This window comes from Physeter macrocephalus, chromosome 4 (assembly GCF_002837175.3).
Source record: "Physeter macrocephalus isolate SW-GA chromosome 4, ASM283717v5, whole genome shotgun sequence".
NCBI classification, from domain to species: Eukaryota; Metazoa; Chordata; class Mammalia; order Artiodactyla; family Physeteridae; genus Physeter; species Physeter macrocephalus.
In genome coordinates this window covers 131419062-131434417 of record NC_041217.1, presented here as the reverse complement: position 1 = coordinate 131434417, position 15356 = coordinate 131419062, and the positions used below count along the sequence as shown (strand labels likewise).

The window sequence follows — 15356 nt, the reverse complement described above, 5'->3', positions numbered from 1 at the left end:
GTATGTATGTATGTGTGTGTGTGTATATATATATATATATATATATATATATCAGTCTCCAGGTTGAAAAAAAAAAGTCCCCTACCTTGACTTTCACTCTCATCTTTTACCTCTCAGCAACTCAAACACCCAAACTGGGCACTTTCCCAGGGTCAGGGGCATTCCTCAGAAATACTGGGTGAATACAGTCTCCTGACGAGGAGGCTTGGCTTCTGAACTCTTCTGAAGAGTGAGTTAAGCGCATTGCCCTTTGGATCTTGCTGTTTTCAGGGGGCAGGAGCAGACCACCAAAGCATTTTGGGGGCCACGGGCCCAAATGCCATTCCTGACATGCTGGGAAAGGGAGAGTTATCTTTCCGACTTTGGAGCCAACATTTTCTGCCTGAGTGACTTGACAAATCCAAAGGACTCAATGCACAGCAGCAAATTTCTTCCGGTTATTCTTCCGTGAAGGATACAGTAAGTGCTAATTGAGTCAATAAAATGAAAATCGATTAAGCTGGGGCGTTCTCAATGATACGCACTCCTCCTGTGCTAGTATAAGGGCAGACTCAGCACTGAGAGGCCTAGGCTGGGAGTCAATGGCATTGGTCACTGAGAAGCTCCGCTCTCATCGCGTCCTTACAGCGCTGCTATTTTGGAGCAGCCCTCCGGCACTGCTGGACAATCAGCTGCCATTCACTGCTCATCATTCCTTCAGCAACCAGGCTGGGGATGATGGTAACGATAATGAATGGTACTTATTATTCTCATTTCTCCCATTTTTCAAGAGCTTACTATGTGGCAGGCACTGCAGGAGGCATTTTGCATACTTTTTTACATACTTTTTCTCATCCAGTCCTCAGATCAAATCTATCAGGTTGCTGCTATCCGCATTTTACAGATGATGAAACTGAGGGGACCGCAGCTAAATAACACCGTGGCAGACGTAGGATTTGAATCCAAGCGTGTCCAACCCCCAAATCTGTACTCTCTTCATCATGCCATGTGACCTCTCATCACTTTCAAAAACAGGGTTATGTCAGTATGGCCAAAAGGAGAGGGAGAAAAACATGTGGGAGAATCACAAAAGACATGCCTTGAAACACCATCTCTGCTAGCTGTGTCCCTAACTTCTCGAAGCCTCTGTTTCCACATCTGTAAAGTGGGGCTTATAATAATTTCTACCTTACAGATTGTTAGAAGGATTACATCAAGAGAATACCTGTAGAGTCCTTCACATTTTCTGTGCTAAGGCCATGTTAGCTTCATATGCAGAGCTCTGTCTATGACAGTATATCCCATGAAGGCAGAAGTTAGATCTGTTTAGTTTAACCAATGCACAGTACCTGGCATAGACTGGGAACTCAATAAATATTGGTGAATGGCTGGATAAATGAATTAACAAACGACCAGATGAAAGGGTGAATAAATGCCCTTGCTGTTTCTCAGAGGATCAAGTGCCCCATCTGTCCCCATCTGACTCACCTCTCAGCCTTGGGATGGGGAAGCTCTTCCCCAGGCCCGCTTTCCTGGTCTGTGTCACGGGTGCCCTCGGGAATGCCCTGCCCCGCCTTGTAGCTGAGGTGGGCATCCTTGCCCCGCCTATATTCTGGGCCATCACATTTCTTCTCGGCCTCGCTGTCAGACAAGTCTTCTGGGGAGGTGTCCTCACTGCTGGTCTCCTCACTCGAGGTCGTCTCATAGCTGGGAAAGGAGACAAGGTCACTCATTCCGTGCTTCCTGCCGGATGCTCGTGTCAACGCTAATGAGAACTCGGTGGGCTTCAAATAACACTTCCGGGCTTGCTAACCTCGTCCTCCATTCTCTACACTTGCAGTGCTGGGCAAGGGTACTCCCAGGAAACCTACTGTCAAGAGGAACATGCTTTTAAGAGCTCTGTACCTTTAACGCTGGAGGCCATTTGGGGAAAAGGGTAATTGACTAAGCTCTTTGCAACAAACACACAAACAGCCCATGGCCTAATTGGTCGATGCATTCAGATGATCCAGGTATCCAAGGCTCTCATGAAAGCATTTGATTCTGGAACCCTAATATCCTGTCCTGAGAGGGACCCAGATCTAGGCAAACATCCCCCACCCTGAGTTCTCTGAATTGCCTAACAAATCTTCACATCTCTGGGTGACTGTGAAGCCTCCCTTTGGCAGCCCTGTTCTATCCCAGCTTACAGCTGACAAGGGAGGAAGCATCTGTGTTCACTCCTGGCAGGGTTCCATGGGACACGTGAACAGTTGGGATACTTGAACCTAGCACCTGCCTTTCCCAGTTGCTGTTTCAACCAAGGCTTAAAACAGCAAAAATGAGGGCGTGGGCCACTTGACTGGCCTTCCCTCCCCAGCAATGGGCCTTATGTTCAGTTATATGCAACTCTATTGAGGTGGCAGACCAGAGACCAGGGGAGACCAGTGGCCACAGCTTCTACTGAACCCCCTCACGCCCTTTATCTGAGTGGTGGTCCCTATGTAGAGGCCCTGCGCTCACTGGATTTGCAAACCCAGGCTGCTCCCTGGTATGCTCACATTCTGTCTTGCTCAAACCCCAGCTATTTCTTCCTCTACTCTGCTTGGCACAACATTTTGCTTTTGTGATTAAGAAAACGGGACATATTAAGTTTACCAAACAGTTCTTATCTTAGAATTGCTTCATAAAGGCTCCACCTGGAAGTTCATTCATTCATTCAACAGACATTTATTGAATACCTACTATGTGCCAGGCACTGTTCTAAATGTTATAACCAAAGTCCCTATCCTCACTGAGCTTAAACTCTAAGTAGGGAAAGGCAGAAAATAAACACGTAAACAATATATTCAGATAATGATAAGAGCAATGAGTAAACTAATAACGGGCCAAGGGATAGCGTGATGGGAGGAGGGGCTACTTTATTTATTTATTTATTTATTTGTTTTTTTGTGGTATGCGGGCCTCCCTCTGCTGCGGCCTCTCCCGTTGCGGAGCGCAGGCTCCGGACGCGCAGGCTCAGCGGCCACGGCTCACGGGCCCAGCCGCTCCGCGGCACGTGGGATCTTCCCAGACCGGGGCGCGAACCCGGTTCCCCTGCATCGGCAGGCGGACGCGCAACCACTGCGCCACCAGGTAAGCCCTGAGGGTCTACTTTAATTAGAGCAGAAGTTTTCAACGTTGGCTGCATGTGAGAATCACCTGAGGGTGTTTAAAGTTCCCAATACCTGTACTGCACCCGAGACTAATTAAACTGGAGTCTTCCAGGAGGGGGAGCCAGGCATCAGTATTTTTAAGGCTCCCCCAGGGTTTTCAAGGTGCAGTCAAGGTTGAGAACCACTGCACCAGACGGACAGATAACTGAGGGATATCTGGGAGAGAACTTTAAGTGGAGGAAACAGCAAATGCAAAGGCCCCAAGATCAGCCTGACTGAGCATGTTTAAGGGAAGAAAGCCCGGAGCCAGTGATGGGGGATGAGGCAGGCTGTAGTCTCGAGACGGACCTCCAGGTTTTGGTACAAAGCTGGCACTTTTGGTGACTTCCCTAGTGGTCCAGTGGTTAAGAACCCATCTTGCAATCCAGGGGACACCAGTTCGATCCCTCACTGGGGAACTAAGAATCCACGTGCCACGGGCAAATGAGCCCGTGTGCCACAACTACACAGCCCAGGCGCTCTGGAGCCTGCATACCGCAAGGAAGAGCCCGTGCCGCAACTAAGACCCGACGCAGCCAATAAATAAATATTAAAAAAACGAAAAACAAAGCTGGCACTTTTGCAAGTATTTAAGCAGGGGAGAGATGGGACCTGCTTTAGACTTTGAGGTTAGTCTGATTCTGCTTTCTGTACACAAACTGGGGAAAGCTCAGAAAAAAATGGTTTCTCCTCTGGCCACAGTGTCTGGTGTCAGCAGGAACGAGAACAGCAACCCTCCTATGACATCCCATTTCAACCTTTCCGATGTTTCCTTCACAGAGCCTGCCACAGTAAGTGACGTCACCCTTGTCTGAATTGGGTGTCTTCCTTCTGGTCGCACCCAAATTAGCAGGGGTTCCGACATGTTCCGGGCAGCCTCCTGGGCCCACCCCTGGCTGGGCCTGGTGCCCCTGCTTTGGGCTTTCCCACCATCCTCCACTTCTTTCTCTGTACTAGAGTTCATCTCAGCCTGTCAGCATTCTCCCTTTACTTCCGTCTTATCTCTGCCCGTGTCCAAACTGTGAGTTAAAGGCAGGGACAATGATTTATTTGACTTTTTTATCCCTACCACCAAACACATCATCAGTACTTGATAAATGTTTGTTGAATGACTGATTTAGAAAATATTCTAAATCCAGTGATTTACTCTCTACACTATATAAGGTCTGGTTCACGTTCTGAGTCAACAGACATTGATCATTTTTCTCCATCCTAAAGAAGTTGGTCTGGTTTGCCGTAAGTTAGTTAAAGGAAGGAAAAAATTAAAAGGATGAAATTTGAAATTGTACAAATTAAGAATTTGTCCTAGGTTCAGTGTTACGGTTCAGATCAAACGTCTTCCTTAAAGGGCTCATGTGTCCCCAAACTAGCAGAAGACACCAGAATCCTGGCCCCAGGGAACACCAAAGCCAAGACATATTAAAAGCACAGGATCCAACAGACTACCACAGCTGGCAAGAAGCCAAACACATGCAAACCCGAGAGGGAGTTTTAAAGGGCCGTTGAGATTAACTCCCTTGAAGAAGAATGAAAACCAGATGCTTCCCCTAGGAAAAGAGAGTGCTCAGGACAACAGCAGGAGAGGTAGTGTGGAGGGCAGTCTGGGCTTCATGAGCGATGCTTACCCACCGTTAACCCCAACAAACTGAAGGTTCTTTTTGGTCCCATTACCTCCTGCACGGAAGCCACAGTCTTTCTTTTTCATTATGGATTTAAGGCTGGTCGACGGGGAGATCTCTAGGCAGACACAACATCACAGGTTAGCATGATCTTGGGGATGCCCCAGAATGCAGCAGAACTGGGACTCTTGCTTTGAGGGCTGAAGGTGTGTGATGAGGCAGAAAGGGAACTAGATAATTTAAATCAAATATACTGAGGGTCTTTGCGGTGCCCCAGCCTTCTGGTCAATGCCAGCCAAATTGTTCCAGTTCACAAACCCTCTAGGTGTGGATTACAGAGTAGAGTTATTGGAGCATTCTGGAACCATGTGGTGTGAGTGCCATTGTTGTCCCTATCTTAGTCTGGGGAAGTCTGAGGCTCAGATGTGCTCAGTGAATGGCAGAGCAGGAATAGAACTTAGGCCTCGCGACCCCTGGTCCAGCACCCACTTCTGCTCGAGGGCATCCCAGCGGTCCTTCCTGACTCACAAGGCAGATGACACTCGTGATGTGGGGAAGCCACGGAAAACACTTGAACAAGAGCACGAGTGTTCTTTTGCTGGGGGCTCAAAGTTACAGAAGGCAATTCACAACAAGTAAGACCAGAACTAGCACCGAAATAATGAGGAGACAGCCAACGCGTGATCTGCGGCAGGAAGCAGACTCACACGCCGCTGCCTGTTGAGCAAAGCAAAATATGGTTCCACTTAACCCCAGAGTGTGTGATCTGTTATAGGAGGAAGAGCCGCTCAGCCCAAGGGTCGACTTCCACATGTGAGTATCACTCAATTTCTCTCTCTCTCTCTCTCTCTCTCACACACACAGACACAGAGGGAGAGAGAGAGAGAGAAAAAATAATTCAGTAAAATATTTCAGCTCTCAATATAATGATCCTCCAAAACAAGGCTACAAAAAACCTCAAATGTGCAAGAACTGGGCAGGACCACAGGAAGGCAAGAGCCCAAGAAACAATTAAGGAAGGCAGAGGTTTAAAGCACTCACAGCCAGGGCCTTTCTTCACCCTAGACATTGCCTTCGCACAATGCAAATGAGAAAGAGGCACCTCTCCCGGCAGACGCACAGTGCTGCAGGCTTGGCAAGTGTGGGCTGGGTTCCAGCTCCCATTTACCCTCTGGCATCTTTGTGCCCTGTGCTATGTGAACGGCTGTATGTGGTGGCCCTGCAGTCAGTCCCAACGTTAGAGCAAGGACAGGAGCAGAGGCTCCAAGCCTCCACTGTCACAGAGATCAGTGTTTATTCCACTGGGTTCCTGGATGTGCTTAAACCTTTTAAGAAAACATATGCATGCAATTAAAACGCTTTTCCCCTTTGACTCGTCAAGGAGCAACGGCTCCCCGTCTCAGGCACCAGTATTTACCCGGCGGCGGGGAGGAAGAGGGGCCCGGGGGCTCCTTCTGGGGTGGAGCATGGGCCGTGTAGGCGGACAGCAGCAGGTTGAGGGAGCTCTGTAGCTGGCTCTGGATGCTGCTGAGCTTGGAGGCGGGCTGCTTGACGGCACGGGCCAGCTCTGGGTAACCATGCTCCAGGCAGCTCCACTGCTCCTGCAGGAGCTCCTGGATCTTCTTAACGTACTGCCCGATAGTGGCATCGGCGGTGGGCGAGCTCGGTGGCCTTCCTGGGCGCTCCTTCCCCGGGAGTTCTGAACCGGCCTCCTTCCTCCCTGCTGGGGGAGCCTTTCTCTCGCTGCTCCTTGGAGAGCCTCTTGCTCCCCTGACTGGACCCTCGGCTCCCACCTGATGGCCTCCCTCCTGCTCAGAGCGTCCTTCTTCGATCCTGAGCTCAGTGGAGAGGCAGCTATGTAAAGAGGGGGTGAGGACCATCTTGGATCCCTGTGGCAGTGACAGCTGGGATGGTGACACAAATTCCGCTGGGCTCCGATCCCCCCATTTGTGACTTTCCTGCCTCCACAGGACGCCACTCCCCTTTCCCCAGGCCCCCCAGCTTTCAGATCTTGTGCTGCCCATAAGGTTGACCCCAATGCTCTTGTCACACGACTCCCTGGTCAAGAGTCCGTGCAGAGGGTCAGTGTTGACCATGGCATCAGTCTGGCCCTGAGCATCTTTGGTGTTCTCGTGGCTAAGCTTTTCTGTCAGTTGAGCTACAGTGCACTCTAGCTCTCGAATCCTCTGCCCTCTAGCCTTGATTTCCTCCTCCTGCCGCTGGAGGGCAGCTCTGACTTGGGCTAGTTCCTCAGTTCTTCCAGACAACTCGCCCTCAAGGCCCAAGAGCTGCTGCTTCAGGCTGGAGATGCTGCCAGGATCCGCGGACGTAAGGCCCAGGCTTTCCTCCGTGACCCGGATGCCGATGCTTCTCACGTCTACTTCTACAGGTGGCGGCGGTGGGATCTCGCTGATGTTGAGCTCGATTTCTTCCAGGGGGAGCTCATTCTCAGGGACGGGTGATGGCAGAGGTGGGGGGCTTGGTGTTGGGGAGCCGGGGGTCGTGACCGCCACCTCGGCTTGTCTGCTTTCCTGTTGGTCTTCTGCATCCTCTAGAACTACAAGTGATGAGAAAGGAGGACTTGAGAAAGGGAGGTGATTTGGAGCTGCTTCTTCACCCTCTGGAGGCTCAGGCCCCTTCCGGATCAGCTCCGGTATTCCCGGCACCAGGTCTCCAGACTCTCTGACTTCTGGTTGGGCTGCTGCTCGCTGGGTGGAGTTGGAAAACCCTGCAGATCCTTCCGCAGGACCAAAGGCGCCATCACAGACACCGCCTTCGCCCTGAAGTGGGGGGAGGGCGGGCGGGGTAGGGGGCCCCGAGTTTAGGCTTGGGTCCTCTGAGGCCCTGTTTTGCAGCAGCGTGGCTGGCATGCTGGATGCTCTCAGAAGCTGGGGCCGTCCACTCCCGGAGGCGACCTCAGCCTCCCTGGGATCAGCAGCCTCCAGCTGTCTGGCGGTCTCCGTCAGTAGGGCCTTCCGGTGGTAGCTCGCCTCGCTCCCGCCGGCGGCTTGGGGGTGATCACCGAGCGGCGGTGGCTGGGCTCGTGCCTCTGTCCCGAGCGACACCTTACTTGGCACCACTGGGGGCCAGTTCGGGTGGGAGAGAGCAGCATGGGGGCGAGCCCCGCTGTCGGGAAGGCTGAAGTTTCGGGGCAAAGTGCTAAACTTGGCCTGCTTGGCCCTTCTGTGGATAGGAATCCTTTTGATGGTGTTTCCCTTCTCGATGTCATCCACATACTTGAGGAAGTCCAGGTCTAAATGGAAGCCATATGGGGTCTCCACGGAGTAGGGGTGGCTCTTTGGAGGGTCTTTCTCTTCATCCCCCTGAGAGGACTGGTCTTTGGCTGGGAGACATAAGACATGTGAAAAAGAAGCACAACGTTAATAAGAAAGACAGGCGGTGAGACCTAATATCTCTCTCATAAGCGTTCTCCTAAATGTTCCAGCCTCTGAATTATGCTGAGATGATCACCGTCTTTTGGCTGGGCTGAGAAATCCTGTTATTAAATCAATGTGGACTTAGCCAATGTCTCCAAGGAAATAGGTAGAGGGAATAGTTTCCAATTTGCAGTATGGCATTTCAGTTACCACTGTGGCCAGGAATTTGCCAAATCAGGGTACTAATTGGTAATTATGAATATGGACGTTTTCAAAGGATGAGATACACGATTGTCTCAATATTAAATAAGGACGTTGCATTATTCAAATAGGTCCTAGTAAATCTTGCTAAAGCCAGAGATACCAAGGAGCCGTGCCTCCTGCATTATTTAAGCTTCCTCTGATGGCTGAGCCTCTAGGTACCTGCAGCTCGGAACGGGCACCCATAATCATGCACAGCCTATGCTCTTTTCCACTGGAAAACTGCGTAGTGCTTAACAAACAAGTTTCACTTTCAAAAACTCATACCAGGTAAGGAAATACCACCTTTTTCACAAATTGGAAAAAAAGGTGGTGGAGGAAAACGGGACAATCAATGTCAAGAGGGACACTGGCAAACATTCCTCCAAGAGGTATGGGACTCATGATTTTTCAGAGCAGCCCAAAGTATCAGGAGAGTATCACGATGAGAAAGTTCTCCATCACACCAAGGCACCACTGATCTTGACTCCAGCAGAGGATGCTGAGAACAAGTCAGTCCTTTGATTATTTGAATCCATAGGGATTTGTCTCCAATTAGCGTCTTCCTCAGGTTAAATAATCTTTGTTGTTTTCATGTTCCTAATGTGACACCCTTTATTATCTCTGTGACATTCTACTAAACATGCTCTGAAAATGCTGAGTTCAGGAGAGGACATTAGTGGAGAGCACAGAGGCCAAGAATACAGACCCTGGAGCCCGGTCTATATTTCAGCTCTGTGACCTTGGGGGAATTACTTAGCCTCCCTGTGTCTCATCATCCATAAGATAGCAATAATAACAGGTAAGATGAGATTGTGAGGACTGATTAATACATATGAAGTGCTTAGAACAATGCCTAGCACATGATGAACATTCAATACACACTCAATATTGTAGTTATTATCTTTGCGGAAGTCCAAATTACAGAGAACTGAAGCCCCCTAATGGAAGCTGACTTGCTGGGTACATAGGAGGGGATCTTCAAATTCTTCGTGTCTGACTGATTGCTTGACTCCAAGAGTAATAGGCCCTGGGGGAAAAATGACAAAATAGCAGTAATTGAATTCACTTACCTCAATCACTATTTATTGAGCACCTCTTTTGGTTGCTAAGATAGATCTTAAGGACACAGAGATGAATCAGGTATATCTCTGCCCTCAAAAAAAAAGTATGGTCAAGTAGGAGAAACACCAACAAGTACGATGCAGCGTGACAGGGATGGTAACAGATACATACTCAAGGACCAGTGTTCCTTCTTGACTTATTTTCCTAGTTTCTCAGAAAAACTTTCTTGGACTTAGAGGCTAATTCTGCCTTGGTTGGAGAGGGATGACTTCATAAGAGTGACATATAACTGGGTGTTAAATGAATAAATAGCAGTTTGCCAGGAGAACACAAGAGGGTGAAAGACATTGTAGCTGTTTATCTCCAAGATGGCCATTATCAATTCCTCCCTTCTCTAGACAGGCAAGGGAATCTTATATTGAGAGGTGGGGTCCATTGCTCTGTGCTTTTGAATCTCAGCTGGCCTGTGACTGCTTTGACCAACAGAAAATGGCAGAAATGACACTGAGAGAATGCCAAGACTAGGTCATAAGAAGCCTCTAAGTTCTACCTGGGTCTCTTAGAATGCACACTCAGGGGGAAGCCAGATGCCATGTAAGGAGTCCAACTTCCCCGAGACTGCCATACTGTGAGGAAGCCCAAGTAGCTCCAGACAGAGGTCATGTGAAGAGACGGTGAGAGATGCCTCGCCAGCCTGAGCTGTTCCAGACATCCTAGCCCAGGTGCCAGGCATAAGTAAAAGAACTTCAGATGACTCCAGCCTCAGCCGTCATCTGATTTCAATGACAGGAGGGACTCCAAATGAGAACCACTCAGCTGAACTTGTGTTAATACTGCATGATTGTTTTAAGCCACTAAGTTTTGGGGTGGTTTGTTATGCAGCAATAGATAGCCAGGACAGATCAGATATATGTCAGAGAATGGGCAAATGCATTAAGGTGTGAAAATCCATAGTAACTCAGGGTTCTATAAACACAGTTGATATGGTTGGAACTTAAAGTGTGGAAGAGAAGAGTGAGGAGTAGAAAAAGACAAAATTGGAAAGGTCAGCAAGAGCCAGATCAGGGAGCCACTTGTATGCGTGCCAACAAGCTTTGGCTTTACTCTCTAGGTAGTGGGAGTCATCACAGGGTTTTACACAAGGGAGTGACTTGGTCAAATGTGATTTCACAGTGAGTGTTCTTGCAGAGGATTAGAAGAAGAACAAACCAGAGGCCTGAAGACCAGTTGGGAGATTGCTGACATGGTCAAGGTGAAAGAAGCTAAGGGAATGGAAGGAAGGGGCAGGTTCAAGAAGAGGTGCAAATGATGGCATTACCTGGGGCACATATAGGGCTGCTTTTTCCCTAAGGGTGATGACATATTTGGACTGAGCTCTTCCCACTTGCCTGTCTGATCTGTCCTTCTGGCCAGTGCTACATGCTTGGGGCACAGGAACTGTGCTTAGGGAAGTACAGTTATCTCCAAAGAACTAAAGACGCCAAGTAGACACATAAAGGCTGAACCCTTGAACACTGACACAATCGACCCTACCAGCCTCAGTGCTAAGTAAAGTTGCAGGGCCTGTGGGTGAGTAAGTCACAGCCTCAGCAGGGAACACAGCAAGGCATTGGCGCTCATCCACAGGGTTGGTCCAAGTTGGGTTCCAGAGCTTCTGTGCAGATACCTGGACTCCAGGCAGATAAGGAGTAAACACTCCTCCAGCACCCAACAAACTCCAATAAGTTCCCATTCACCCACATGATTTTTTACAAACCTGCTTTCTCCCAAAGAGGCACACTGGTAGTCTCAATGACAGCAATTGTTCTCTGTTAGTTTCCCAGCTGCACTTGGCGGCTATACTCTTAGGCCTACTGGCCACTTCAGCAGCCTCCTGGATTATAGGAACAAGCCAAATCAGAGAGGAGGTATTTGTCTAAAGTTAAATAGGGAGCAGATTTATGACCCAGAAGGCAAAGAACACTCCAGAGGAGAGACTGCATTATTTATCTGCTTACTGCCTCAATTCAGTAGAAATGAACCGATTTGCCCATCAGCCTCTGAGAGCAGGTCCAGAGCACAAATACAATAATAGCATCAAATGAGGAACAGCAGGTTCCAAGGGAAAATATTCCACAGGGGAGACTGAGGTGAATCAAAGAAGTCTGTGAGACTGAGCAGTTATCCAGGATGACGGGTTTAATAGGTGCTTTCCTAAGCGACACTATGGGGTCTCTCTCCTCTCTCTCTCTCTCTCTCTCTCTCTCTCTCTTTCTCTCACACACACACACACACACACACATTGTGCTGCTGTGCCTGCCACCCACCGTTCTGCATTCCTTCTCTTTCTCCCAGTGCAAGAGGAATGCTGGACCTTGAATGAGGGAGCTTGATCTGATATGCTGGGAGATCTATGCTCACATTAAGTTCTGCTCCTTTTAATTCTACCTGGTGATAGGTATGCAGGAGCTCAGAATTCCAGGCATTGGGCCAGGGTGAGAATTAATTAGGAGGACTGTCTCTGCTCAAAATGAACTTCAGATCTGACAAACCAACACATAACTGGCTGGAGTTGAATCCTGACTCTGTTACCTCCTGCCTCTGTGATTCTGGGCAAATTATTTAAATTCCCTATGCCTCAGTCTTTGCATTTGTAACATGGTGATAAGAATACCTAACTCACAGAGTTGTGATTCTTAGCACCGATGCAATAGAGAACATGGCATAGATACTCAACAAAGGGGCCAAAAGACGAGGACGGGCTAGCTCGGAACGGGGAAGGGGGAGATTCACGGAGAATGTGCTCTTTCTTGAATATTTAACTCTGTGTTAGGACTACAGCATCAAGAGGGAGTGAGAGTCCAAGAAAATAATTCTGGAGAAACTGGGAAAAATGAGTCAGGGGAGAAGAAAAAAGTAGGATATATGAGGCTCGGAGCTACCTAGAGTTCCCTACAGAGTCTCGGTCTGAAAGCACCCCAGATCACTAGAGCCTTGGAAAGGACCTGCAAACACAGTCATGAGCCTAAGACTTACAGGTAGGCATGAGAAAAGGGATTAGAAGGAGACAAGGGAAGGAGGAAGGGGCCACAGTCATTACCCTGAGGGAAAAAGTGAAGTGGGGGGCAGGTAAGGGAACCCATCAGAGGCATTTAAAATGAGGAAAAAAGTCCAAAAGCCTATACTCAGTTTCTGAAGGAAATGGGAAAAACAGAAACTAGAGAGAAAGTGGCCAAAAATACAACCAGAAAGAAGGGGAATTAAATGAATCTCTTCAAAAGGCCAAGACAGCGGAAGCTGTCTTTTCCCTCCTCTGCCTTTATTTTGTGAGATGTGTGTGCTGGAAGGGAGGGGTGCCTTTCTTAGCTAGTTGTGGGTGATCATGTGGAAAGCAGCGGTGCCAAGGATGCTGAGCAGGGGACAAATGAGGCAAGCAGGAATGACAGGCCCCCGGGGCATTAAGGGAATTAGCAGGTGTTCTGTGGGACCACTTTCAGGGATGCGCTGAAAAGGCAGCTCTCTGGGGAGAGAGGCAGACTTTTGAAATATATGGTAACTGCATTTGGAAAGAAGGATAAGGCAGGGCTGGACCTGCTGTCCAGTCCTTGAGTCCTGTACCAGTGAAGGGCCATATAGGCTCTCCTGTTTCCTGACATTTGGTAATCTGGAAAAAGCATTTCATGAGGAGTCAGGGGATCGGGGTCTAGTCTATGATTGGCAAGTTTCCTGGGGAGGGAAAGGGGAACATTCATTGAGACATACGTTGGACTAGATAGTTATTACTCAACAACCTTACACGCATTATCTCATTTAATCCTTTACTAACCCTGCAAAGTAGGTATTAATACCTGCTTATAGACGAGGTGTGGTAGACTGTTTGCAAAAATAGCCACAATTATAACCCACCCTTGCGTACTTCCCTCCCACACTGACCCTAGGCTTGGTCTTGTGACTTGGTCAACAGCAAATGTGACATATGCAGAGATTTGAAAATTGCTTGCACATTGGAGTTTGTCTGTTCTTGCTGTGCTTGGAACCCTTCTGTCATCATGTGAACAAACCCCAACTAGCCTGCTGGGCAACAAAAGACGCATGGCCAAATCATCACCAATGCCCTAGGTGACATGGAGTCAACCACCAGACATGTGACTGTAACCATTCTAAACCATCAGGACAAGTCACCCAGAAGACCACAGACATGTGAACAAGTCCAGCAGAGATCAGTCAAGCTGGCCCAGCCCAGAATAATGGCTTAGCCAACCCACAGAATCTTTTAAGAAATAATAAATATCTTTAAGTCAATACATTTTTGAGTGGTTTGTTACACAGCAAAGCCAACTGATATAGGAGGGAAGTGAAGCTCAAAGAAGTGAAATGCCTTGGAAAATCACACAGGTATGAATGCAGGCTCTTTTACCAAATTGTGCCTCTTTTTTAGACCTCAAGTTCCTCATCTCTAAAATGAGGTTAATGAGTGAGATCATCCTGCTCCCTTCTTGGTGCTTGGAAGGGATGAGAAACACTACAAAGATTACACACCTCCAATATAAACATAAGCCTTCATTTTCATTCCCTACTACCTTCTCTTGTTCATGTCTGAAACACACAGTTTGGGTTTCCCAGCACCGCCTATTTGGGGACAGTCTCCCATAGGCCTCCCCTGAGCTATTTCCAGGATTTATGGTAATAATCGCTTTCCAACCCAAGTGCTCACTGTAGACCAGGGAATGCAAGGGAGCCTGCCTACCGTCTGTCTTCTCCATCTTAGAGAATGCTGACCGCCAGTCTCTTGGGCACTCTTCTTCCGATAAGCCTGTAAAATTTGTTGGAGTGTTCTGAAAGAAAGAGGATGGAAAAGTGGAGAGTCTCATTACAATTAGAATAAGTATGGAGGGAACATAGCACCAAGAAAAAAAAAAAAAGTAACACCCCTCCTTGCCTTTCTCCCAGGGTGCCCATGTGCTCGCAGCTCTCCAAGGAGGGAAATTAAAAGCCTATACACACTCCTAGAGTATATAATCTTGGGTGTGTCTTCGTGGAATGTTAGCAGTGGTTGACACCAAAGGAAGCCTCTGGTCCAACTTGACAGATGAGAAAACTAAGGCTTAGAAGTTAATTGTTCTGTGCAAGGCCTCTCAGCACATTCGTGAAGGAGCTGGACCCAGGGCTCCGACAAGCAGCATGGTGCTCTTTCCAAAATATCAAGAGCTGAAATCTACTCACTTCCCATCATGGTAAAAGAATTATAATCCATTCTTTTGGAAGTGCTGGAACAAGAGTACCTATAAGTGATCTGTGACATCCCAATCAGATTCAAGAAAAAGATGAGCTAATTGGAAGGACTGACTAGGATCTAATAATAGTTTGGGGTGATTTCTAACCAGGGCAGGACAAGGGGGAGCTCAAGCCTGCTAGCCAGAAGACATCAGTAACTATGCAAGCAGCATACTCTCCTGACTCTGAATTAGGGTACCTTGAGGTTTGATCATAAATTCTCCCCAAAGTTTCAATCCTTTTCCAGGACTATTTCTTCAAATGGTAAACAACCTGGATCCTGCCCCCAGTACAGTAAATCACCCAGGAAATTGGTTTTTATGATTTAACTCCACACACATCTGAATAATAACTCATCTGTGACACCTCAGCAGTGGAAGCGGAGTTGTTTTAGGAAATCCAATGTGCTCGACCACGAACTGCAGATCAGAGAAGCGTACCAGGGATGAGGGAAAGGTTGAGAGGAAGTGGGAGTGAGAGAAGGACAAGGGGTGGCCCCCAGCAACTTGGGATGGAAAATGGGGAACAAACAAGCAAACTGGGGAAGAGGCCTGGGAAATATCAGGCCTGCCAAATAAGAGGAAATCTGAAGTCTGCCCGACAGAAAGTTTGGTGTACCCTCTTTCCGTCAGTGCTGCTACTGCCTCCAA

General features: G+C 48.3%; 1 protein-coding gene across 1 annotated transcript in view; it reads right to left on the bottom strand.

Moving 5' to 3' along the window:
* The window catches only part of KANK4 (KN motif and ankyrin repeat domains 4), a 30002-nt gene extending 15760 nt beyond the window's left edge, over positions 1–14242 (bottom strand). Inside the window, exons 1-4 of the mRNA XM_007108129.3 lie at positions 14180–14242; positions 6189–8114; positions 4778–4889; positions 1468–1686 (exon numbers count right to left, since the gene is read on the bottom strand). Of these exons, the coding sequence (XP_007108191.2) occupies positions 1468–1686; positions 4778–4889; positions 6189–8114; positions 14180–14195 (2273 nt within the window). The 5' untranslated portion in view covers positions 14196–14242. The remainder of the gene's footprint in view (positions 1–1467; positions 1687–4777; positions 4890–6188; positions 8115–14179) is intronic.
* Positions 14243–15356: the final 1114 nt, after the last annotated feature.